The 26,082-nt window shown below is 41.3% G+C and overlaps 1 protein-coding gene across 2 annotated transcripts in view; it reads left to right on the top strand.

The window, feature by feature from the left end:
• LOC143829283 (sodium channel protein type 2 subunit alpha-like) overlaps nucleotides 1–22,553 on the top strand; it is a 74,333-nt gene extending 51,780 nt beyond the window's left edge. For both annotated transcript variants that reach the window (XM_077319856.1, XM_077319855.1), the window contains exons 19-28: nucleotides 310–430; nucleotides 2,843–2,997; nucleotides 3,326–3,499; nucleotides 9,652–9,774; nucleotides 12,270–12,551; nucleotides 12,965–13,018; nucleotides 14,542–14,679; nucleotides 16,198–16,302; nucleotides 16,728–16,998; nucleotides 19,624–22,553. In XM_077319856.1, the coding sequence (XP_077175971.1) occupies nucleotides 310–430; nucleotides 2,843–2,997; nucleotides 3,326–3,499; nucleotides 9,652–9,774; nucleotides 12,270–12,551; nucleotides 12,965–13,018; nucleotides 14,542–14,679; nucleotides 16,198–16,302; nucleotides 16,728–16,998; nucleotides 19,624–20,810 (2,610 nt within the window). In that variant the 3' untranslated portion in view covers nucleotides 20,811–22,553. The remainder of the gene's footprint in view (nucleotides 1–309; nucleotides 431–2,842; nucleotides 2,998–3,325; nucleotides 3,500–9,651; nucleotides 9,775–12,269; nucleotides 12,552–12,964; nucleotides 13,019–14,541; nucleotides 14,680–16,197; nucleotides 16,303–16,727; nucleotides 16,999–19,623) is intronic.
• The last annotated feature ends 3,529 nt before the right edge of the window (nucleotides 22,554–26,082 follow it).

Genomic DNA, 26,082 nt, shown 5'->3' on the forward strand with positions numbered 1-26,082 from the left:
GTGCCTTTTGTGGGGAGAGGAAGGGAAAACAATTGTAAGCCACTTTGAGACTCCTTTGGGTAGTAAAAAGTGGCTTATAAAAACAACTCTTATATGAATTTATTGTTTTCTGCACCATTGTTAAAAAAAATAAAGCAAGAGAATAAGAACTCTCTGGTAATTTTCATGCTATGATTTCATTCACAGTTAAAACAACATACTGCTCTATATTACCAATATTAAATGGAAGAGTGTTCTCCTTTTGAGTGACATATACTTACAGGAGGAGGGAAAAAAACACACCTTCTTTTTGTGGGATTTTATTTTCAGAAACGTAACGCAACCAGCTCATCTGAAGGCAGTACTGTTGATATTGCCCCACCAGGAGAGGGTGAACAGGCAGAACTTGAACCTGAAGAGGCTCTTGAACCAGAAGCCTGTTTTACAGAAGGTAACAGGGACAGACAAAAACTGCATATAACCAATTATGTATTAATATACTTTCAGATGCTACAAAATCAGACCACTTTGTGGCCAAACTTCCTGATCTATTTTGCCTGAAAGCCATTTCAGAGATCGTCATCTGGAACAAAAGACCAAGGAGGGGAAGGGGCTTTTTAAGGCTTTGTGGTGTACTGGCTAAGGGTGGTAGACTCAATACCGGGCTTGATTCCCCATTCCTCCACATGCAGCCAGCAGAGTGACTTTGGCCCGGTCACAGTTCTCTTAGGGCTGTTCTCCCAAAGCAGTTCTCTCAGAGTTCCCTCAGCCTCACCTACATCACAGGATGTCTGTTATAGGAAGAGGAAGGGAAAGATGTTACAAGCTGCTTTGGTACTCCTTTGGGTGGTGAAAAGCGGGGTACAAAAAACAGCCCTTCTTCCTTCCTACCACATGTCTGCTCAATTTCCTTCTAGGGTTGCCAGGTCCAGGTTGGGAAATACCTGGAGATTTTGAGGGCAGAGCAGGGGGGCATAGTTTGGGAGGAGGCTTGCAACCCTACTCTACCTTCTGTGGTTCTCGTGGAGAACCATGAGTGGGAAAATGGCATGAGGTGGTAATTTTAAACTCACGTGTGGTAACTAGTTAAACAGCTCCTGCTTTGTTGCTCTTTTGCTTCAGAGAGTAAAGTTATCCTTCAGTGCCACTTGTCTGAGTTTAAAACAAACAACCTTCCCCGCACTATGCTGGGGAGACTTTTTCATATATGATGTAGTTTGGCTGAGTTAGGAATGTTTCTACATTTAGCCAGACCCTGTGAGATTTTTTTATTTTCTTTTGATTAGCAGACCCACTGTATTGTAAAAGGCTTTTGAAAACCACCTCAGTTCCCCCAAAACAATTTTCTGTGTGGTGAGAGGAAGACCAGGCTCACCAGGTAGGGGTGATATTTGAAAAATACAGTTCTCAACACAAGGCCTTGATTTTAATTGGACTGTAGATTTGGCTGTCAAAGTTTCAGACAGCAACAATAAGATAAGAGGGGTAGGACCCAGTGAAGGACCAGACACAGTGCAAGTAAAGAGCCACTGGGATACCAATATGGCAAATCAAATATACAGAGAAAACTTTTATGGAGTCTTCAAACTTCCATTGTCCTTTATTCTTTTATATTCAACAAATCCCAACACGTTTTGCTCTTTGGCTTTTTCAAGGGACATCAACTTCAATATTTTGAAAGCCAACTTCAATACTGAGAAATAATCTCCTAACAGTGAGTAAGATTGTTTTAACAATTGCTAATCGTACCTAAAGGCGTTCCAGACGCGATTTGCTGTATTGGTATCCCAGTGCCTCTTTACTTGCCCAAAGTTTCAGACAGAACAGCAGCAAAAATACACAACACCCTATATACAGCTGTACTCCCCCAGACCATTTTGTTTGTTTTATCTCTAATGGACTTCAGTCTTGCTTTCTTATCATTTGCCTCTTCAGCCCCATCCCTCACTACCTTACCCCATAAAGAGGGATCCCTTGTCGATCAATTTTGTCTCTCCCTTTCTCCAAGTACCTTTGAGCAGCATATATTATCTTCTTCATCATTTTATCCTTTCAGTAACCCCTGTGAGGCAGGTTAGGCTGACAACATGGGATTGGTTTAAGGTCAGCCAGCAAGCTTCATCATGATAGAGTTGCTAACTCTGGGATGGACAATTCCAGAAGATTGGGTGGATAGAACCTGGGCAGAGCAGGGTTTGGGGAAGGGATGGACCTCGGTGGGTGTAATGCTATACAGTCCTCCCTCCAAAGCAGCCATTTTCTCCATGGGAGCTGATCTCTGTAGTCAGGTGATCATCTGTAATTCCCAGAGATCCCCAGGACCCACCAGGAGTTTGGCAATCCTACTTTATGACTGTGTTATCATTGCATCTTGGTCTCCAGATCTTTAGTACTCTATGTACTATATTAGCGATCCCCAACCTGTGGGCCGCGAACCACATGTGGTCCTTGGTCCTTTGACTAATTGGAGGTGGGCCCCGAAGGATGCCTTCTCCCCCCCCTGGCCCTTTACTTCATCCCCCCCCCCAGCCCTTTACAACACACTTCATTGTTGTGGTGTGTCTGTATCTTATTTTGAAGGGATGTTTAAACATTACCATAGCGATCAGAGAGGGCTAGGGCAGTGGCTGAGAGTAGAGGAGTAAACTACCCCCCCACACCGGGCCTCAGTAAAAGGTGAGTGGTCCCCGGCGTTGAGTGGTCCCCAGTGATAAAAAGGTTGGGGACCACTGTACTATATGATATGATTAATCAGTCATAACCTCTGAGGATGCTCTTCTGGACTCCTTGTTTGGCACCTTTGCAGAAAGGCAATAATGTCAAAATATTTCATTATTTAACCACCTGTTGTCATTTTCAACAGGTTGTGTGCAGAAGTTTTCATGTTGTCAAGTAAGTATAGAAGACAGCAAAGGAAAAACCTGGTGGAATTTTAGGAAAACCTGCTACAGCATCGTTGAACACAACTGGTTTGAGACGTTCATTGTGTTTATGATTCTGCTCAGCAGCGGGGCTCTGGTGAGCAAAACAATTTTTTAAATTACATTTTATTTACATCATTAAAGATTTTAAAATGTGCATTGTGTTAGATATGATAACCAGCTTATGCTATATTCCCAGTTTTGAAACTGTTTTGCTTGATAGTCATGCACAGATATTCTAGTTCCCAGATATGGGGTGGGGGTGGGGGGTGGGATCAGAAAATGAAACATGTTTTCCCGGTTTGTAATTCTTTGGTAATGTGCTATCAGAAAACGAATCAAAAGTGAATTTCTACATCTGTCTGCATGTTTTAAAGTATCATTTAAATTTGTGAATTGGAATGCAGAGATTCTCCTCCCCACAGGCCTTTGAAGACATATATATTGAACAGCGCAAGACTATTAAGACGATGCTGGAGTATGCTGACAAGGTCTTCACGTACATCTTCATCCTGGAAATGCTTCTGAAGTGGGTGGCCTATGGGTTTCAAATGTATTTCACTAATGCTTGGTGCTGGCTGGATTTCCTCATTGTTGATGTAAGCACTTGAAACAAATGCTTTGTTTTTTTCATTGTACCCACCCCCAGCTGCTGCTTTTTGTACATTTTACCAGGGTACAAAAATTTGATATTAGTAAGCATCCTTCTAATAAATAGATTTAGTATCTAACATTTAGTAGATAGTATCTACTAAATGTACGGTAGTATCTACCATTTAGTGTCTACCATTCTGTAGCTCAGCTTTGAGATGAAAGGTTCAGTGGCTCAAGCCCTCAGAAATTCCTTACAGATGATGTTAATTGAGTATTTTAAGGCTGGAGGACTTTGATCTATAAATACTAGGAATTAGCCCTCCACAAGATTATGTAGAACAGAAATCCTTTAGAGACATGCACTAAAGCAGAATGGTTTTATTAGGATTATATATCTTTTTGTAATAGATTTTATCTGTGCCTCAGCTTTTTGGTTTATTGTTGGGTATGTTGGTTGCAGGTTTATTTTAAACCACTTTAATCAAAAAAAAATTGTTGGCACTATTGTGAAAAATGACATTTTATTTCTTGCATTTTTTGGGTTGTCTTTGTTAGTGTTTGTGCTTCCCAGAGAGCAAAACTGGTTAATTCTCCATCAATTATCTTGGAGATAAAACTGACCCAAGCTGGATATGCCATTAATGCCAGGCATACATTGAATTATTTAATCTCTATTAGGTGTCTAGTCTACATTTAACCATAGTCAATGAATATAACACATTATTGTAAAGGTGTTTCCAGCAACAATATGTATAAGAACAACTATTCATATAGTTGTCATGTTTAAAGCATTAGCTAATGAGAACTTCAGAAATTAAGGTTGTTATTAGATAAATTCTGTGTTAACTGGAATGCTGAAAATAACTGAATTACATGGCTGGTAGATAATTGGTTCTGATTTTTGAAAACTGAATAAAAATATTTCACTAAGGCTTCTAATCACATTTATTTTAGAGTAAGCCTTTTGAAACACCTCGGCTGTTGCTTTTGAAGGAGTATGCATAGGATTAGGCTGTTAGGCCTACATGAAGAGAAAGCATACTGAATATCAAAAATATTCCGAATTTCTGCTGATCCCAATTAAATGAGCCCAAGAACCAGGAACCATCAGTTTTATTTAATTTATTTTTTTGCTTGCAGGCATAAATAAAGGCTCTTAAAAAGCAACAATTTAAGTCTTAAACTAACCACTGGATAATCAAAACCTGCCCACTTATACCATCATTCCGCCTTAAACAATCATGTAGTACTTTAACTTCTTTAAGTAACCAACAGTATTATAGGGCATGAGGGTCAGGGTTGGGAACGTGAAAATATGTTTGCAATTAGGGTTGCCCGTTCTGTGTTGGGAAATCCCTAGAGAGTATGGGAGTGGAGCTAGGAAACAGCAGGATTTGGGGAGGACCTCAGGAGAGCGTAGTGCTATTGACTCCGTCCTCTAAAGCAGCCATTTTCTCCAGGGGAACCAATCTCTGCCCCTTGGAGCTGTAAAACCAGGGGATCCCCAGGTCCCACATGGGGATTGGCAGTTTTAGTGGATTCTAGTCTATTGTGTGAGTAGCAGTTTCCTTCTAAGTTCACTAAAGAGCAATAGTAACAACTATAATACTGGTTCCTCTATCAGTCTTAGCGACCTTGTAGGCTTTGGGTGACTTGCCTTCTTTTTTCAATTTTTTAAAGAGTGTTTTATATATGTTTATTTATTCAAAAATTTCTCCATCTTTTTTTTAGTTGCACAAACTTTTTTAGTCAATTGCAAGAATAATTTTGGGAATTCAGTATATGTCAAGGCACAGGCACTGACCATTAATGCCCTCAAGTTAATAATGATGATGATAACTTTATTTTTATAGCCCTCCTTTCCCAGTTGACTCAGGGCGGCTAACAACAAAGTGAACACATACAAAAATAATATAAATTCCATGAATTAAACCATCATAATATAAATTTAACAATCATAACAAATTTATTTTGATTTCCCCATGTCAGATTAATTACTCTAAAAAACACTCCAGAACAGGGTTTTGTGTTTTTTTTAAGTTGTGTGATCAAACAGGTTCCACTACTTGATAAATATTAAAGGTAAAGGTATCCCCTGTGCAAGCACCGAGTCATGTCTGATCCTTGGGGTGACGCCCTCCAGCGTTTTCATGGCAGACTCAATACGGGGTGGTTTGCCAGTGCCTTCCCCAGTCATGACCATTTACCCCCCAGCAAGCTGGGTACTCATTTTACCGACCTCGGAAGGATGGAAGGCTGAGTCAACCTTAAGCCGGCTGCTGGGATTGAACCCCCAGCCTCATGGGCAAAGCTTTCAGATGGCTGCCTTTCCACTCTGCGCCACAAGAGGCTCATTGATAAATATTACGGCTACCTAAATTTCTCCTTCTGTTTCAGTATCACTGCCTTCCATACCTTTAGTGTTCTCTGTCAGAATCATAAAAACTTCACAGGAGCAGATGTGTTTGTGCTTTCAAGAGCAGATGTTGTATCTGCAATGTGGAGAATCTTCAAGGGGCTTCATGTGCTTGCTATTATGTGCTAAGCGCTCTATGCGGAGTAGGCTCACAGCAGCTCATAAAACAGTTTTAACAGAGCTATCTTAGAGACCTGTATCCTACTGAGAATCCTATGTAGGCCTAATCAATGTGGTTTATACCCACAAAAGTGTTTTTAGGATTATACTACAAATTATACCTCAAATGAACAGAAAGTAGGGCGCATGCTGGCACATGAGTAAACCTTGGCACATGAGCATCTTCCCATTTGGCAGCAGTTGTTGAATAATATAACATTATTTACACGACTGTTAAATCGCTCAGCACCACACAAAGGGACAACTCTAGAAAGGGGAGGAAAGAATGAAAAAGACAGGAAAGATGAAGACCAAAAGGATTTAACTTTTAAATGTCTGGAAATGTTGCAGATAAATGAATGGCCTTTTTTTAAGGATAGGCTTTCAGAATCTTATTTAAAGTTTGAAGGTATTTAAAGTAGCCTCTATATTTACAAACATTCAGATTTAAGATCAACTGGTATCAGGAATAGTCGGCAACCCTGGGAGGTTGTCCCCTGAGGTGCTGGGGGGCGGGGAGGGGAGAGAGAGGGAGGAGGTGGGGTTAGGTTTCATTTCCTCACTGCTGGAGTATGCTTGTTTTTTAATGTTTTTAATCTGAGGTTTTATTTTTTATTGTTATCTGCCGCGAGACATTTTTGATAGCAATGGTTAAGAAATCAAGTAACTAATTAATTAACTTCTGAAGGGAGAAAGTTCTGAAGGGAACAAAGAACTGTGCTTAACTGCTCACCTAGGAATCCATCCAGGGGACCATAGAAATCCATGTGCATGTGTGTAGACTTACAGCACCCTCCTAATGCTTTCAAGGCAACAGAGGTTCAGAGGTGGTTTGCCATTGCCTGCCTCATAGTAGGGACCCTGGATTTCCTTGGTGGTCTCTCATCCAAATACTAACTAGGGCCAACCCTGCTTAGGTTCTGAGAACTCATGCGATAGGACTACCCTGGGCCATCCAGGTCAGGGCTCAGAAATTAGTAATACCTGTGAATCATCCACCATAACAAGGATGGTCAGAAACTCTAGTCTTTGACCAGGGCCTATTCTGCACACAATAGATAATGCACTTTCAATGCACTTTAGAAGTAGATTTTCCTGTTCCACAAAGCACATTGAAAGTGCATTATGTGTGTGGAATGGTATATCTGCATATGTTCATGTGTATCTCCAATCTTCAGACTTGCAGAAAAGTTCCCGTCAGAGTTTTATGATTCCAAGCCCACTGACTTCCTTGGACTTGGAACAGTGTAACAGTTTTTAAAATTGTACTATAAAGTATCACAAGTGCCAGCTTGGTGTAGTGGTTAAGAGCGGCAGCTTCTAATATCAGGGCACCCTCCCTCACAGGGTGTTTGTTGTGATGAGAGGAAAGGGAAGGTGATTGTAAGCTGCTTTGAGACTCCTTCGGGTAGAGAAAAGCGGCATATAAGAACCAACTCTTCTTCTTCTTCCTCTTCGTCTTCATCTTCCTCTTCTTCATGTCAGCTTAAGTTATTGTCTACTTTGTTAGGACCAGTAGTGTGTTGTGAAGTCAGGTAAAAAGAAAAAAAATGTATGTCAAGTAGATATACTATGCAGGACTTTCAACTACTGTAATTTCCTTTGCATATGAATATAGATGCAGAGGGTCCATTTCCACTGAAAAGGGAACATAAGGCAAAGAATAGTCATAGGATAAGTGTAATATTTTCTACAAACCTAAGTACGTATGTGGGGTAATCTGCAAATTTGTGTCTTCCAAACTGCAGGCACATTTCATCCCTTTTATATTATTGAACATTCTGAAGATTTTGTGTCAAAAGAACTACGTTTCTTAGCATATATTTACATGAATCTGGTAGCATTTGTCAACAGACTATAGAATTTTCCTCTTAAGTCTTATGTCTTCAGTGTTGTGCCTCATGAGTAATCTGGTAACTATGATATAGTATAAACATGCTTTCCCCCTGACAATTAAATCCTCCTTGCATATCATAATAATACTTAATCACATTACTGAAGAGTTAGCAATAAGATTGGCTTCTTAATATGCTTATAGGACAAAGTTTATTGTATGTTCTTTAAGGCAGTTTCATTTTATTTGAATAAAAAGTGGAATTTCTTAATATGTATCCATTTTGACTTAAAAGTAGTACTAATTTGCATCCTCTAAATCAGTGGTCCCCAACCACCGGTCCAGAGACCGGTCCGAGGATCAGTCGGTACCGAGTTGCGGCTCCTCCTCATCCTCCTCCCCGGCTGCTGCCTCGGGGGCTGCCCTGCCACTCTGCTGCCGTCTCACCTTTGGTGTTCTCCGGCGGCCGCCATGGCTGGGGCTCCCCCTTAGCATGGCACTGCACAGCTGCTGCTGGCAGAGCCCCCAGTGGGTGGCAGGAAGTCAGGAGTGCCGGCGGGAAAGCAAGTAGAGCAGGGGCTCAAGTGGCGGCGACGTTCCTCGGCAAAAGGCTACCCCCCCCCGGGCCTCAGTAAAATTGTCAAGCGTTGACTTGTCCCTGGTGATAAAAAGGTTGGGGACCACTGCTCTAAATACTGACCTGTTGAGCTAAACAGGTAATAATAAAGAACTCATGTTCTTAGAGGGCTATTTTGGGATAACCCGAAATTTATATTAAATATTATAAAACTTGCAATAAAGCCTATTGTGCGTGCCTGGTAGTGAGGCTGGTTGCCTGGGCCAGCACAGTGTAGTACAGCCAGCCACCCCACCCCCCATAGCCAGGAGCAACTGTGATAGAATACACCTGGACGACCCTTCCCAGTGGCCAAGAAGGTAGGGGGGCCGGTACAGTTGCAGTAGAATGTGTTAGAGTGTGCCTGGACACCCAGCCCCAACTCCCCAGCTTACCCCCTGTTGGCTCTTCCTCCTCACACCAAATGCCAGGAAGCAGCACGGAGGAGGAGAGGGGTGGGAAGAGCCTCTGATTGTCACTCAGTGGAGGACTGCTATCACCCAATTGGGGGTATGTCCCTCAGTGGGGGTCAGTCAGAGGACCAGCATGTCATTGGAAGGACCTAATGCTTTTTATGAGGTATGATGAAAGGTAGTATTGTGAAGGGGTTTTTCCTTTAATTTTTGGTTCTTTATTATTATTGTATTTTAAGTGTCCTTGAGGATATATAAATGTTTTAATAAATGACTAAAAGTGTTTCCCCACTGCAGACCGCAATGGAGATTTAGTAGACTAACTGTAGTATAATCAGAGGTTACTTTATAAAATGAGAAGCACTAGCATATGATTCTGAGGGAAAGCCTAATGCTAGACTGTAGTCACTGAGATAACATACTGTTGTTCAGTCGGCCAAAAACATGCCCCCAAAATCATGTGCAGTAGCCTACCAGTAACCCCATGCACTTTCTGATTTTTCTAGGAAGACTAAAACAGGAGGGTAGTCAAGCACATGACAAATTTGTTGCACATGATTCATGCATCACTAGCTGTGTTCTCAGCGTACTCCTCCTGACCTGGCAAATTCTGGGGCTGAATCGTAGCTTAGAATAATACTTAGATATAGCAGGAACTTGTGCTTTACATCCATGCTGCAATGAAATGTCAATAACATGTTTTACTTTCTTCCCTGCAGGTTTCATTGGTTAGTTTAGTAGCCAATGCTCTGGGCTATTCTGAACTTGGTGCCATTAAATCACTTCGAACGTTAAGAGCTTTGAGGCCTTTAAGAGCCCTGTCACGATTTGAAGGAATGAGGGTGAGCGTCAGCGATGAATGAGCCTGAAATAACATCTGCACGCAATGAGACTGTTCACGTAGATAATCAACCTGTGGTCCTCCAGATGTTCATGGACTACAATTCCCATGAGCCTCTGCCAGCAAATCATCTGGATGACCACAGGTTGATTACCCCTGGATTAAGGAATAAGCAGTCCACGTTGAAAGATTTCTCCATTTTCTTTTCCATGGCATGCCACTGTTGTCAACCTCCCTACAGAATGAACAAGTTATTTCCCAGTCATCTTGGTTAATCTCTCAATTCATCTTCAAACCACTTAAATGTTCTGGGTTCCTTGAATGTATGTTGGTTAAAGCTGTTCCAGGATTGCATACATATGAAAAAACCTGCTACATATATATGTTATGAAGAATCACAAACTATGTGTGTTCTGAATTTTGAAAAGTTCAACGTTTTGAGGGCAGGCAATCCCAAATTTACATTGAAAATAGCTGAGTTATGCCTAATTTCTTTTCTTTGGGCAGATCAGGACACTTAATTATATGCTGAATGGCATGTTCTACTTTTTTCGGTGCTTCTATAGAAGCACAGTATTCATCTGTGTACATTTTTCACAGGCAGGTCGTATATTTTCCTCACAGCCTATACAGATGTATGATTTCAATGTATCACTTGAAAATAGGAAGAGGTCAGTCCATCGAGTGAAGAGTAACACTTCAATAGTCCAGTGAAAATCAGTGCAGTAAAAGCTCTGTTAAGCAGCATCCATGGGGAAATGGGGATTGCCGGTTAAGCAATACGCCAACTAATAAAGCTTTTACCCAGCAGTGAGAGGGCAGCAGTCAGAAACTTTGGCTGATACCTGCAGCTCACTCCAAATCCACCATTCCTTGATAGCTCTTCAACGTTAAGTGCTGGAGACTTTTTCCAAAAAATGAGAGCTGAGAATTCAGATAACCAGATATAGGGATTGTTACAATGATATTCAAGTTAAAACAAAACGCCCCACTGGGGTGTAGGAAGGGAACGGCCAGGGATAGGGAAGGGAACATAGATGTCATGTAGGTGGGACTGGGGAAAACCTGAACTTTCTTGAATACATAGCTGCCTCCCAGGCTTTGCTGTATTCTTTCCCAAATATTTTCACAATGTATTAAGGGGATCCATCAGGATTAATCTTAACTGACACAATGACTGTATTGCAGTTATTAAGCTGGTGGCTTTGGATGTTATGCATGACTCGTTGGGACACAGTCTCGATGTTAACTTTCCACAAAGCCTTGTCTAGTCTCACAAACATGGGACTGTGCATAGTCTTGTGATACCCAGTTTACAACAGAATCCAGTCGTGATACCCAGATTCCCCCAAAGGGCTGTAAGGTAAAGGTAAAGGTATCCCCTGTGCAAGCACCGAGTCATGTCTGACCCTTGGGGTGACGCCCTCTAGCGTTTTCATGGCAGACTCAATACGGGGTGGTTTGCCAGTGCCTTCCCCAGTCATGACCGTTTACCCCCCAGCAAGCTGGGTACTCATTTTACCGACCTCGGAAGGATGGAAGGCTGAGTCAACCTTGAGCCGGCTGCTGGGATTGAACTCCCAGCCTTATGGGCAAAGCTTTCAGACGGCTGCCTTACCACTCTGCGCCACAAGAGGCTCTAAAGGGCTGTAGTTCTCTCATTAATTAGATGCAGCCAAGAAACAGCAGATCGGCAGATAAAGTTATTGCTTTCCTCCCCCTATAAAGATCTAGAAAGGTTTTAAAGGATATTTAAGGGTGAGGTACAAAACAGTACTATATGGTGGGAAAATGAGATGGACTTTTCTTGACCCTTTTGTGAAGATTTCTTGGCATGACCACAAATGCGCCTGTTGCTTAGCTTATATCTTGGTTGCAGCTTGTTTCATGTGCGAGTATATTTTGCTCATTTGGAGTTCCCATCTCTGCAGCCATTCTTTATTTCAAGTCATAGCTGTACTGTATTCTACTTTGATTTCTGTTCTTGGTTTTTAACCTTTTTTTTCTTTCTCCTCCTAGAGGGCACACACAATTTTACGATTCATCTTACTACTACCAGGTTTTCTTTTCTTTTTGCAGTTGCTTTCTGTCTTTATAGAGTTTAATTCTTTCGGGGTTTTTTACGTATTAGAATCATAGAATCATAGAGTTGGAAGGGGCCATACAGGCCATCTAGTCCAACCCCCTGCTCAACGCAGGATTAGCCCTAAGCATCCTAAAGCATCCAAGAAAAGTGTGTATCCAACCTTTGCTTGAAGACTTCCAGTGAGGGGGCGCTCACCACCTCCTTAGGCAGCCTATTCCATTACCATTCTATTACCATTCTATTACCATTAACAATAAGGTTTTATGTGAATGTGAACTGTTTCCTCATGTACGGGGATCAAAATATCTTTAATACCAAGTTGTAAATAAGCACGTTAAAGTTGTAGAGTTCTGTTCTTCAGATATAAAAGATGAATTAAGTTTTGTTTTCTTCTTTCATTTGAACACTAGGTGGTTGTTAATGCCCTAATAGGTGCAATCCCCTCCATCATGAATGTGCTTCTAGTTTGTCTCATATTCTGGCTGATCTTTAGCATCATGGGTGTGAATCTGTTTGCTGGCAAGTTCTACCATTGTGTTAACACCACGACAGGCGAGATGTTTAACGCCAGCGAAGTTAACAATAAAACTCAGTGTGAAGAGCTTATACAAAACAATCAGCCTGCCCGATGGAAAAATGTGAAGGTCAACTTTGACAACGTTGGAGCTGGTTATCTTGCTCTACTTCAAGTTGTAAGTAATTATTCATTCTACATACCCATTTAGGGAAAGACACGAAAATGTCATGACTGACCACTGATTTATTTGTTTACTGTATTCCCAGTCTGCCCTTTTTGTATAGCCTGAAAGCAGATTACAAAATTAGAATAAACAATGGAATAACAAAAAATATTATAAAACATACCATAAACGATGCAGCAGCTCGGTAACAAAAAAATTAAGTTGATGCAGTACAAACAGGATAAAAACACAGTGAAGCATAGACTTGGATTCTAAACCACTGGAAACAGCTTTCTGTCCAGAATTGAACATGAAAATTTCCTGCATGCGTGTAATAAAGATACGTTTGCTACTCTGAATGCTTTATGTCTGTTAACTAAGCCCATTACTTCTACAACTATAATCAATATTTGTATTCTACATAGGCCACTTTTAAAGGCTGGATGGATATTATGTACGCAGCTGTTGATTCACGGGATGTAAGTACCATTTAATATATTGTGGATGTGAACAATACAGCCTGAGTATGTTTGTATAGATCACTTTATACAAGACAGGGGAGTCCAGTAAGCAATGCCTGTAGTCAGTTTTCTTTAGTATATAGGTGAATGTTGCTGATCTTAAAGGTGAAATTACAATGTGAGATTGCTGATTGTGATTCAGTTCACAAATTCAGAACAATGGACCCCCAGGGCTGAATAGGGAAATAGGATGTTTATCTCACTACAGATGCTAATTTTCAGCTCCAAGCATTTCCCCCTCTGCTCTGGTCAAGCTGATTGCAATATGCATTGTACTTTTGCATCCTTTACATGCATTCTTCATACATGCCTCCCGCCTTCTGACTGGAATAAAACAGTTCAGATCTCCATTCCTGTTTGTGTCTGACAAAGGAGAAGAAGAGCTGGGGGGGGGGGTTATACCCTGCTTTTCACTATCTGAAGGAGTCCCAAAGCAGTTTATCAACACCTTTCCCTTCCTCTCCTCACAACAGACACCTGTGAGGTAGACAGGGCTAAGAGGATTCTAAGAGGACTGCTCTGTAAGAACATCCTCCAGAGAACTGACTAGTCCAAGGTGACCTAGCTGGCTGCATGTGGAGGAGTGGAGAATCAAAAACAGTTCTGTAGATTAGAGTCTGCCACTCTTAACCACTACACCATGCTGGTTCCTGACACCAGGCTTTGACTTTTGAAAGCTTACACCAGGCTTTCTCAACCTGGGTTTCATTAAACCCTGGGGTTTCTTGATGGTTCTGGAAGGGTTTCCTGAATGGATGGGAGTTCTTAATTTTTAATATATTTTTTTAAATTTTAAACATGGGGTGATATGACCATATATTGTCATGTTAACCTTCTCCCTCCAAATGGCCAGTGGTGGGCCTAGAGGGAGCAGGAAGGGGAGGGCCCCTGGGTCGGCATGTACACAGTTATGCTTCCCAACCATATTATGCACAATCATACCACTTCTGTGGGTTCTCAGAGTCTGAACAATGTTTCAGGTAATGGTAACAAAGTTGAGAAAGGCTGGCTTACATCTTGAAAGTCTTGTTGGTCTTTAAGGTGCTTCTGCAATCGAATTTAGCTGTTCTATTGCAGCCAAACATGGCTATCTTCTGAAACCATCCTTAGTCTGGCTAAGCTTATGAATGAAAAAGGATTGGTTCATTATTTACAATAGATATTTGTAGAATATCTATTGTGGAAGATCTTGGGTCTCTCCTCCGGGATGCCCCAGAGCATCAAGTGTCGAAGGTGTGTCTTTTTGAATACCTTCCCAAGGCCTGTAGACAGTATGTGTGGGGGCGGGGAGCATTTTGCTCATGTTCTGGACTGATAAGTTGGGAGGGAAATTGTAGCTGCAGTTTTATGCTGTCAAGGGATTGTGTTGTTTTATCTATTGTTTCATTAGAGCTTTTATTGGAAACTGCCATGAGCTGGCTTAGTCCAGGAGTGGCGGTCAAGAAATCAAATAAATAAATAATAATCTTAATGGTTTATAGGTGGAAGATCAGCCCATGTACGAAGAGAACCTTTACATGTACCTTTATTTTGTTATCTTCATAATCTTTGGATCATTTTTTACCTTAAACCTTTTTATTGGTGTCATCATAGATAACTTCAATCAGCAAAAAAAGAAGATAAGTATTGGAAGGGTTTTTTGCCCCCGCTGTGCTTTTTGATGTAAAACAATATGTGTCTTAAAACTGCCAAATCTAAGTTTTGCCAAGCATGATTATCACCATAGAAATATTCGATTTAGATGCATTTTCCTCTTATTTCAAATAAACAAATTGCATCTAGAGTTTATCCTGTGGTACCTGCAACATCAGAACAAAGTTTGAGTCCAGTGGGACTTTTAAGGCCAACAAAGTTTTATTCCAGGTATAAGGTTTTAAGTGCATACACATTTATAGCTTGAATAAAACTTAGTCGGTCTTAAAAGTTTCACTGGACTCAAACGTTGTTCTGTTGTTTCAAATGGACATGGTTACCCACCTTAATCTCACTGCAACATTTTTACCACTGGACTCAAACTTTGTTCTGCTGCTTCAGATCAAAATGGCTACCCAACTGAATGTATCATTTTTTCCCTTGTTATTCTACATCTTGGCATGCAAGCAGCTCTCAAAATAACATGGTAATGTTTACTTCATTGTGCGAACAAATATAAAAGTGAAGACGAGGAGCATACAAGCTTTTTGTTCGTTCACTTCAACATTGCAGAAATCGTTCCAACAGTAAAAATTTTGGAACCAATCCACGGTTGGCCAATGTAGACATAATAACGAGCTGTGATTTACAGAAAAGTGCAAACTGAAAGTAAAATTGTGGACAATTCCGCATGGTGGTGGCTGTGCTGGGTTCCGCAGTTTACTGTGTCCCAAAGGGGACGCATTTCAGCACTAGATCCGCTCCAGCACTGAAATGTGTCCTTGCAGGGGACACATTTCAGTGGGACACCTGGCATCCCGTTGAAATATGTTCCTCCCCAGGAAACAAAGCAATGGCGGAATGGTTCCACTGCGCAGGAGGGTCTATACAATCCCACCTTCCTGCAAACTAAAAATGAATGCCCCTGTCTGCCCTGCAATGCAGCAAAGTATTGCAAAGCTAACCGGGCATTCTTTGCCCCTTCTGAGCCACTGTGGAGCAGGAAGGAGCTTGACCTAGAAAACCCAGCTATTCCCTGTCTATACAGGCATGCTGCAGGAGAGGCCCTGTTGACTCCCACAACGGGCTAAGGGAACGCGGAAGAATCCACATTCCTTAGCAATCCATATTCCTGGGGCAACTGAGGGCCAAATTCATGGCAGGCCGGGGAGGGGGCCTGCCTGGCAGCTGCATCATATAGAAACAAGGATTAGCCCCACTTCTACATGGCCACCCTCCTGGCCCTTTTCTCTTGTGCGGAATCAGCCTGTGTGAGAAGTGTGGAGGAGTACATAAGCCTACAGTTTACTTTGATCCTCAACCAAGTCTGGGGATCATCTGAACTATGTCTTTGTGCAGCATTGCTCAATTGTGCCATTGCATCAGTTCCCTAGAAAACAGGCCTGAGATTGGTGTGTATTACCAGAGTATTGATACAAATAACACAGTGATGTAAGAAGATCCATAAACATGATTGGTAATTGGCTTTGGTTCTGTCCCTTTACTTTGGAGGGCAAGACATCTTTATGACAGAGGAACAGAAGAAATATTATAATGCAATGAAAAAGTTAGGCTCCAAAAAGCCCCAGAAACCTATCCCAAGACCAGGGGTAAGAATGAATTCTTTTCTACTTGGTATTTCTTAATGTATTGCTTTTTCCGTTCTCTGCATTTATACTGAAATGTGCCCAAATGAAATATTTTCTAACATTATGATTCAAATAATTAATCTAGTTCATAAAAGGTTAATTAAATAACATATAATGGTGTTAATATTTTAGCTTGAATCCTTTATTTTAGGCACCACTGGAACTGTCAGTTTCCTTTCCAGCTGTTGTACAATGAAATAACAGCTACAGTAGTCATTGTTTCACAGAAAAATGGATGACTGAGCAGATTTTAACTATTCCATCTCTAAAGGATATAATGCAAGGCCATCAAAGGGAAAGGATGGAAATTTGGTAATATAAATGTGGGAATCTTAGCACATTTGTAAAGTTTTAATGAGCATAACATTTTGTTTTGGATTTTGCAGAACAAATTCCAAGGAATGGTCTTTGATTTTGTAACCAAGCAAGCCTTTGACATCAGCATCATGATTCTTATCTGCCTTAACATGGTCACCATGATGGTGGAAACAGATGACCAAAGTAAAGAAATGGAAACAATTTTGTATAGGATTAACCTCGTGTTCATTATCCTTTTTACTGGAGAATGTGTCCTCAAATTGATTTCCCTCCGTCATTATTACTTCACCATCGGTTGGAACATTTTTGATTTTGTGGTTGTCATTTTGTCAATTGTAGGTAAGAAAATTTCTTTCGGAGAATGATTTTTTTGAAAGAAACATTTACAAGGGTTTACTCAGAAGAGAAAGTCTGTGTATGTCAGAACCAGTTTGGTTCTGTCAAATTGCTGTAGTTCTAATGTGTATCTTTCCCCACACACACTCACCTTATTCTGTGTATAGTTACCCTTATTGGTCCTTGAAGAGTAACTGACTGATGTGTTCATTGCTTCCCTGTGGAGAACTGCTTTTATGTTGTAATTCTTGTTGGGATTCATTGAAACATTGGACTGTCTTTGAAATCTCCAGTTTTCACCCGGAGATTCCCGAGTTTGGACATTGTCACAAACCCTTTGGAATGTCTGTTCTTTTCCACCAACATGCCTATTTGATTTATTGCTATTAGATGTGTAGATCAACTCTAGAAAGCTTATTGCTCCCTCCTTTCCTTTCCCCGTTCACCCCCCCCCCCCCATCCATCTTCCCTGCCTCCATGTGTGGCCCAAGACAGGATGCAGCCAGGTGCTTCCTTTTGCATTATAATGCAATGGACATCCTGAAACAACAGAAAAGAAGGGAAAACAAAAGCCCAACCTGAAATACAGGTGCAACCCAAAGAGGCTGAGGGACACAGGTATAAAAAAATATATTAAATAAACAATTTGTTAAACAAAGCTCAAGATAATTAAAATATTCTAAAAACATAAAAAGGGGATATTTCTTTTCCCTATAGATCATACACATATCAGTTAAACATGTACAACATAGAAAACGTTTCGATCTTTTAAATCTTTAAGAACTTCATCAGAGGTCAATACAATAACAGGCAGTTATAAAATCATCATCATCATCTCATCATCATTTATAAAATGGCAGGGAGCTGGTGTGTAGATAAGATACTATGTGTGATATTAGCTGGGGGACTGGATGGGAAGGGGGGTGAGGGAAGGGTTGGCCCTTGAGGAATGGCACTGAAGGGCTGATAGGGTTAGAACAGGCTTTCTCAACCAGCATTTTGTGAAACCCTGCGGTTTCTTGACAGTCCTGGGAGGGTTTCCCAAATGGTGGGAGTTAATTATATTTTTAAGTCTGTTAAAATATATATTTTTAAGTCTGTTAAATGAGGAAATCAGGAGATATGACTATATATGGTAATGTTGACCAGCCCCCACAAATGGTTAATGATGGGCTGAAGGGGTTAGGAATGGGAGGGCCCTTGGGTGGGCATGTACACTTCTGAGGTTTTAAAGCTTTTGTAGAGGCATGCCATACATTTAGTTGTTTTTCTAGCAGTGCAACCCAATGAAAAAGATTAGGAAACTTGTGGATTCAAGCAAGCTTCACACAGTTCAAAATTTCCATTGACAAAGGCTTCGGTAAGCAAGTTTGATAAAATCCTTCTTAATCTTTTGAAATATATCTACTTATGAGAAAAGGGCCCTCCACAGAAGGGGGCATCTTCTCAGGAGAATTCACTAGTTTCACAGGAATCTAGGGTTGACTTTAGTGCTTCCCTTTCTTTGGAGGCACAAATCACAAAAGTAGCTCGACAGGTGTTTTTCCACCTACACCAGGCAAAGCTACCAGCACCCTACCTTGACCCAGATCACCTAGCCAGAGTGATCCATGCGATCACTTCCAAGATAGATTACTGTAATTCACTCTATGCTCCTGATCCCGAAATTACAATTGGTCCAAAATTGCCTTACAAGGACCCTGTGAAGACCCCATATTTGACCTGTTCTCCAGCAGCTGCACTGACTGCTGGTTGAGTTCCTAATCAGGTTCAAGGTGTGGGTTTTAATCATCAGAACCTTATGCTGTCTGGGACCTGTGTATCTTAGGGACCGTGTCTCCCAAAGAGCGTTTCCCTCAGCTAGAACCAACTTATCAGTGGTCCCTGGCTCCAGAGATGTATGCCTGGCTCCAGCCTGGTAGAATGAGTTGCCAACAGAGATCTGAGCCCTTTTGGAGCTGTCAAAGTTCTGAAGAGCCTGTAAAATGGCACTTTTCCACTGGGCTTATGGTTGAGGCCATAGCCCATTGTATTCACAGTTTAAAATACACATGCATGTATCATTGCATATTTATTTATTTATTTCCATCTGCGCATGGCCTAATGGCTTGCATGTAATTATTTATGCAGGAAAATTGTCAGGAGCAATGTGGCTCTAAAGAGAGCAGTTTTGACTCTACACATGTCCTAGCCGTAGTCTGACTCACGCTTACATCACCCAAACCCATTTATTTTAATGTTCTTTTATTAATTTCTATAGTACCTTCTAGTTTACTAGCCCCATTCCAGTTCAGAGAACCTGAGTGTTTTACTGATTTTGCCATGCTCTCAGTCAATAGCTTTAAAACGTCCTTCCGATAATTGAAGATGGCTCAAGCACATTCTTGTTTTTGTTAATTGCTCCGCTTCCTGCGCATGAAATGATTTTTAATGATTACTCATGTATTATAGTAATCAGAAGGAACAAGAAATACTGCACAGTTCTTGGTGCGTGGAATTAATTTAGCTTTAGCTGTCTGAACCTTGTACATGGAATCCTGAGTTTAATGGCCAAATCATGTTCCAAAAATAATAATAAAAGACCGTACTGTAGAACTAATGCTGCATTTCAATAATTTTCTTTTACAGGTATGTTTCTAGCAGAGATTATTGAGAAATACTTTGTGTCCCCCACCTTGTTCCGAGTTATCCGACTCGCCAGGATAGGTCGGATCCTGCGGCTTATCAAGGGCGCCAAAGGGATCCGCACTCTCCTTTTCGCCTTGATGATGTCTCTGCCTGCCCTGTTTAACATCGGTCTCCTGCTTTTCCTCGTCATGTTCATCTACGCTATATTTGGAATGTCCAACTTTGCCTATGTCAAGAGAGAAGTTGGGATTGATGACATGTTCAACTTTGAAACCTTTGGCAACAGCATGATCTGCCTCTTTCAAATTACCACCTCTGCCGGTTGGGATGGTTTGCTAGCACCCATTCTCAACAGCGGACCTCCAGACTGTGACCCTGAGATAGATCATCCAGGAAGCTCGGTCAAAGGAGACTGCGGCAATCCTTCTGTGGGGATTTTCTTCTTCGTCAGCTACATTATCATATCGTTTCTAGTTGTCGTAAACATGTACATTGCGGTTATCCTGGAGAACTTCAGTGTTGCAACAGAAGAAAGTGCCGAGCCGTTGAGTGAGGATGATTTTGAAATGTTCTATGAAGTCTGGGAAAAGTTTGATCCAGATGCATCCCAGTTTATCGAGTACAGCAAACTCTCTGAGTTTGCAGCTTCACTGGATCCTCCCCTTCTAATTCCAAAACCAAACCATGTTCCGCTTATTGCAATGGATCTTCCCATGGTGAGTGGTGACAGAATTCACTGCCTTGACATCCTGTTTGCCTTTACAAAGCGTGTCTTGGGAGAAAGCGAAGAAATGGATTTACTTAGAGTCCAAATGGAGGATCGGTTCATGCAAGCCAATCCTTCCAAAGTTTCCTACGAACCTATTACAACCACGCTGAAACGAAAGCAGGAGGAAGTATCTGCTACCATCATTCAGCGAGCCTTCAGGCGGTTCCTCTTAAAACAAAAAGTTAAAAAAGTGACTTCTTTGTATAATAAAGGTAAGTGCAAAGACGGCGATCTTCTACCCATCAAAGACATGATTACCGATAAGCTTAACGGAAACACCACTCCGGAGAAAACGGACGAGAGCTCCTCGACCACCTCCCCCCCTTCCTATGATAGTGTCACAAAACCGGACAGCTATGAGAAAAGCAAAGCCGAGGGAGACTACAAAGGTAAAGATGTCAAAGCTGGCAAAAAGTGAAACAAAACAGTTTTGAACTCCAGTTGGTGTGGGGGGAAAAAACAGTTTTCAACTTTTGAAAAGGATGTATTCATCTGCTGGACTCTGATGGGAGAGTCATGCCAAACTGCCACTTTTAATATATTAAAAAAAAATAACCTCTAAAGGTCAGTGCCTATAACACGACAGTGTTCCCCTGGCATCGGACTGTAACGCTAGAAAACAGGGTAACAGCCTTGGCAGCAAGTTACTGCTCTCGCTGCTGCTGATGTCGTAGAAGAGAGACGGGATAAGTTCCTGGATCGTGAGGGGTGGAAGTCGTGTGAGGCTATAACTGGTGTGTTTTAATATATTGCAAGACACTTAGTTCAGTAAGTGTATCCACTGTGTGTATTTCAACTGCCACATTTGCCATATTTTTACCAAAAAAAAAAAAGTGTTGGTGAATTTATCATTTTTTTAAATTCGCAGGGTGTTTATTATTATATGTGACTATTTTTGTAAACGGGTTTTATGTTGCAACGGAAGGGGGGGATTTACTAGGACCAGACGTTCTACTCTCTGATTCTCCATAACGTACAGACAGAGGAGCAATCTGCACAACGGCGTGCTGCGCTCGTACACCCTGCATGGAAACAGCGTGATGTCATCCAGCCGAGCAGCAAGAGTTTTCAGTACTTCTGTACGTCGAGTTGGCTCATTTTCTTTTATATATATATATTTAAAAAAAAAGATTTTACACCAATGCGATCGGGCCAATCTTGTGCCTGCGATTTATAAAAAATCCAAAATGTGTTCTTTTTCTTATGCCAATCACTAAATTCAAGCCTGTAAAAAAAAAAAAAAGCAAAATAAATGCCTGTACCTTTGTCCTGGGGATTCAGCCCTTTACCAAAGGTAGGATGTTCTCGGCGCTGGATATCCCCATTGCCACAGGTTGATTTCCAAAACCGATTACATTCACAGCAGCACACTCCCAGTGAGCCATGAAGCAGAAGAGAAGTACAGAGAAGGTGACCTGCATTCCAGAAGTCAAATGATGTGGGGCTCCGAGATAGTCCATGAACATGCCCTGCAAGAAAACGGGACAAAAGATAGGGTCTTAAAATTTCCACTTTGTCTTAAAGTGCTGCTTATTTATCTTCTTTCAGTGCAGCTAATGCCTAAATTAAATATACATAAGCAGTTTTACAAGATGATATAAATACTCATTTTTCACAGTTGTACATATTTCAGCATCCCAGTGGGTGGTCTGGCCACAATGTAATCCTGCATCCACATGCCACAGCAGGTCTAGCTTACAAGCTCTTGACAGGTACTCTCATGTATTCTGTACCACTATAGATCATTTGGAGGGTGTCACTGCATTTGTGAATATTGCCTTTCGCTACTTCCGTACCTTGCTCCTCCCACTGCCCACGTTTCTTTTCTATAGTAAGCGATGAATGAAACTGCCTCATTTCTTCACAGCACCAAGCAATATTCTGCACTTATTTATGAACATTATCTTTCTTTTATTTATTTTTTCCTTTTTCTGTATGACATAGACCAAGATTGCATAGGGGATACAGCAAACTGTTGGCAATGTGGCTAGCGTATATAAATAACGTTTAAAAAAAAAACTAAAGGCAGCATTTATGTATATATATTTTTAAGTTCAGTTTCATGTAATTTTATTTTCCACAGCCACTTTGTTTACTTCACATTCATTGTAACTTCGACTGAGACCTCCACAATACAGAAGAATAAAAACATCATTGAATATTGGTTGATTACTTTCTTCAGCAGGATACCGCAGGGATGCATACAAAGCTTTTAAAGCTTCCCTCTCCCAGTCGCAGCCCCCGCAATCCTCCTTCCCCGCGCCACATCAGGGGGACTCTGAAGCACAACATGAAATTCACAAGTGTTTACCACCAGGAGGAAAAATGGGCCGCCACCATGCTGAGTTTACACATAAGTGGTTTTCACACAACCTTCTCTCGATGCCATCTCCAGTTTATAGTGGAGCTAGAAGTAGGGAAGTGGAAGGAGTAGACTGGCAGGATTAAGAAGTTACTATTTGGTTTGAATAGGTTTGAGCTGCTAAATCCATAACCAATTCAACTTAGTGCGTATTATTTACTCACTGGATTTGCAATCACTGCTTATGACGGATTCTCAGCCAGGGGTATGTGAACCCACAGGAGTCTGCAGGAGCTCTGGAGGGGAGTCCACAGCATTTCTTCACCTGCCATAATGGACAAGGAAACCAGCTGCTTCCATTGCTCCCCCCCCCCCCGAGCCTGAGTTCTCTTGTGGTTTCTGGATTTAAGAGGGGGTGGAACCTGCTCACCTACTCCCATCTTAAACTACCTCCTGTCTCTCCCCTCTTCAGTCCTCCCCAAGCCTGCCTACTAACACAGGTGGTGATGTCACATCCAGTGACATGTAACTTCTGGGGGTATGGCAGGGAGGTGTGGCCAACTGACATCATTTTAGGAGTCCCTTGAAACCTGAACAATTATTTCAAGGGCTCCTCCATGGTCAAAAGATTTTTTAAAAGCTGGCTTGTGACGTGTGACTGTTAAAGCATCGTGTTTATTCCCATAAACTGCTTTTATTGTACAAAGCCACAATGTTTTTGTAATAATAAAACAGCTAATCGAATGTAATATGATGAAGAATACATTACGTATATAATGGTGTATAAGCCTAGTTTTTCAGCAGTTTTTAACACTGAAAACGCCCTCCTCGGCTTATAAGCAGGTAATTGAAATAACAGCCCACTCCCAGCCAACCAATTGTAGCATTGCCTTTTTCAAGTTGATTTTTACAGTTCTTTCTTTCAGTGTTCAGTTTTACAGTTCCTTATTACAGTGTTTTGTTCTAGGGGGGGCACTGGAGTTGTAGTTAAGAGTTGTCCATTCTCCCAGTTTGGTAGCTGTTGTACTTGTTGTAGTAGGTTGCCAATTTCAGGTACTCTTGTTCTGCTCTGGTTTGCTGGCCTGGGGACACTGTTTGGTTCTCCTGTCAGAGCTGTTATCACAGCTCTCTCAGGGTGTCTGGCATCAAGAGAGGAAGGGAAGGCAATTGTAAGCCGCTTTGAGACTCCTTTTGTTAGTGAAAAGCAGGGTACAAAACCCAGCAGCTATTCATCCTCTTGAATTTTATGTATTTGTTGGGGGGGGGAGATGGGAGAGCCTGTGATGATGGAGCATGGATTAAGTGCTTAGGCCACACTGTAAATTTACCACTAGCTGCTGCATTTCCCACCCTCGGCTTATATGCGAGTCTATAGGTTTGCCCAGATTTTGTGGTAAAATTAGGTGCCTTAGCTTATATGCAGGTCAGCTTATATGCGAGTATATATGGTATGTTCCATATTCAAGTCAAAATTAAATTTAGCCTGTTTTCTTAAGAAAAAGCTTTTGCTTCTCAATGCCACTTGCATAAGGAACTTTTCTATCAACATACAAAACATGAACTACAATTTTTTTTTTAAATCAGAAAAGAATCTTGCATGGCTTTCAAAACAATAACAAAAATTTTGGCATACAGTTTTGTTGATTGAGCCCACATCATATATGTCACATAGTCATGGCAAACAAAGAATGAAGATTTGTATTACATATGCTAACTGTGTGCTGTCTGTAGTTTTTTCATTAAAGAATGGGAAATTTACTGCTACCACTAATTTCAAATTTGAATATATGTCAATATAATAGTGTGGTTGAAATACTATTATGGGATTGTACTACATTTTTCTGTCCATGGAGAAATGTATTTTGCTTTGTAGATTTGGATTGTACAACATTCACCGTGAGCTTTTAAAAGTTTTTTTGTCTCTCTTGGCAGACCTTTAGGCAGTGAAAAGTGGGGTATAAAAACTAATTCTTCTTCTTCTTCTAGATGGTACCAAAGAACAGTTTCTAGCATTAAAAATTTAAAACATCTGTTAAAGAGAAAATGTCCTCAGGCATACTCACAGAAGATATCCAAAAGAGATCTATAAAAGGCAATTCTTCTATCCCTCACTCTGCACATGCCCTAGCTGATATTATTCTAAGGTAGGCTCCTTCATTAGCAATTACAGAGGTTCTAAAAGACGCTCATTACCCTGGAGTTTTTGTTCAGGCACGCAGTAACCCACATGGCAATGGCTATCTTGGCACAAGCCTCAAGTGGGAGCTCTACCTGCCAATATGGAATAAGCAAAAAACAGAACTTTCCCTCTGCGCCAAGCAATTTTATCATCTCTCACTGTTCACTCATGTCGTGAGTCTAAGAGATTTTCTCTGAAATAAATGCTTCATTCTTTGTGATAAGAAATATCCTGAATCTCAGCAGGAGAAGGGAGATAAAGAATGTTGCAGTAACCCAAGAAGTGAACATTGAACTGCATTACACTCTCTCAGGAGAGAAGACATCTTAACAGCAGAAAGGAGATTTGATGCATATATGGGAAGACATGTCATGAACAATTTATAGCAATCAGGCAGGGAGGCATGCCAAACAGTATACACTTAAGTCATGTCAATGCTGGTGTAAGTTTTTCACATTTACACTCACTCAAGAATGAGAAACATTAAAAAAAATAACCCAAGTCAGCAAAAATGGGTCCTATAGAAACAAAAAGATCTGTGTGGAAAAACAAAAAACCCTGACAGCCTCTGTCAATTGCACACCAATCATCAACTAGGCTTCAAAAATGGAGATTTCAGTACCATGGGGAAGATTCCTACTAAATTTTTCATGAAAGGGGATGATTTCGACTGATTCTATTTATATACTAGTCAGTTACAACAGAATATGGCAAATCAGGATGGTTTTCAATTGGCAAAAGTGTCAGAAAAAGATATATTGTATCTCCCTTCAAACCATATGCATAGTGCAGGGAGTTGGACTAGATGACCCATAAGTTCCCTTCCAACTCTATTATTCTATGACAAGTAGTAAAGACCGCTGAAACAAAAATTCAGTGGGCGCAAGGGATTAAATAAAAGGGTAAGGGCTGTTTGGAAGGAGTTAGGGCGGGCCCTGTCTGGGATAAAAACTCGGAGGGCTTCTGATTGGGCCCTCCAAGTGTCCATCCAGGGCCAAGCCGCCAATGGGGAGCCGCGCTTTGCACGGCTCCCCATTGGCGGCTTGGCCCGGCATCGCCTGGCCGGCCAGGGAGTCACCTCGCAGATTGCGCTGGCAGCCTGCGGGGTAAATCTTCCGGACCCGGCACTCCTCCATCTTCAAAAAGGAGCAGGCATGCTCGCTTTGCCGTTGCCGCCGCCCGCACCCGCCCCAGCACGCCCACCAGCCC

This window comes from Paroedura picta, chromosome 2 (genome assembly GCF_049243985.1).
Source record: "Paroedura picta isolate Pp20150507F chromosome 2, Ppicta_v3.0, whole genome shotgun sequence".
Taxonomy (NCBI): Eukaryota; Metazoa; Chordata; class Lepidosauria; order Squamata; family Gekkonidae; genus Paroedura; species Paroedura picta.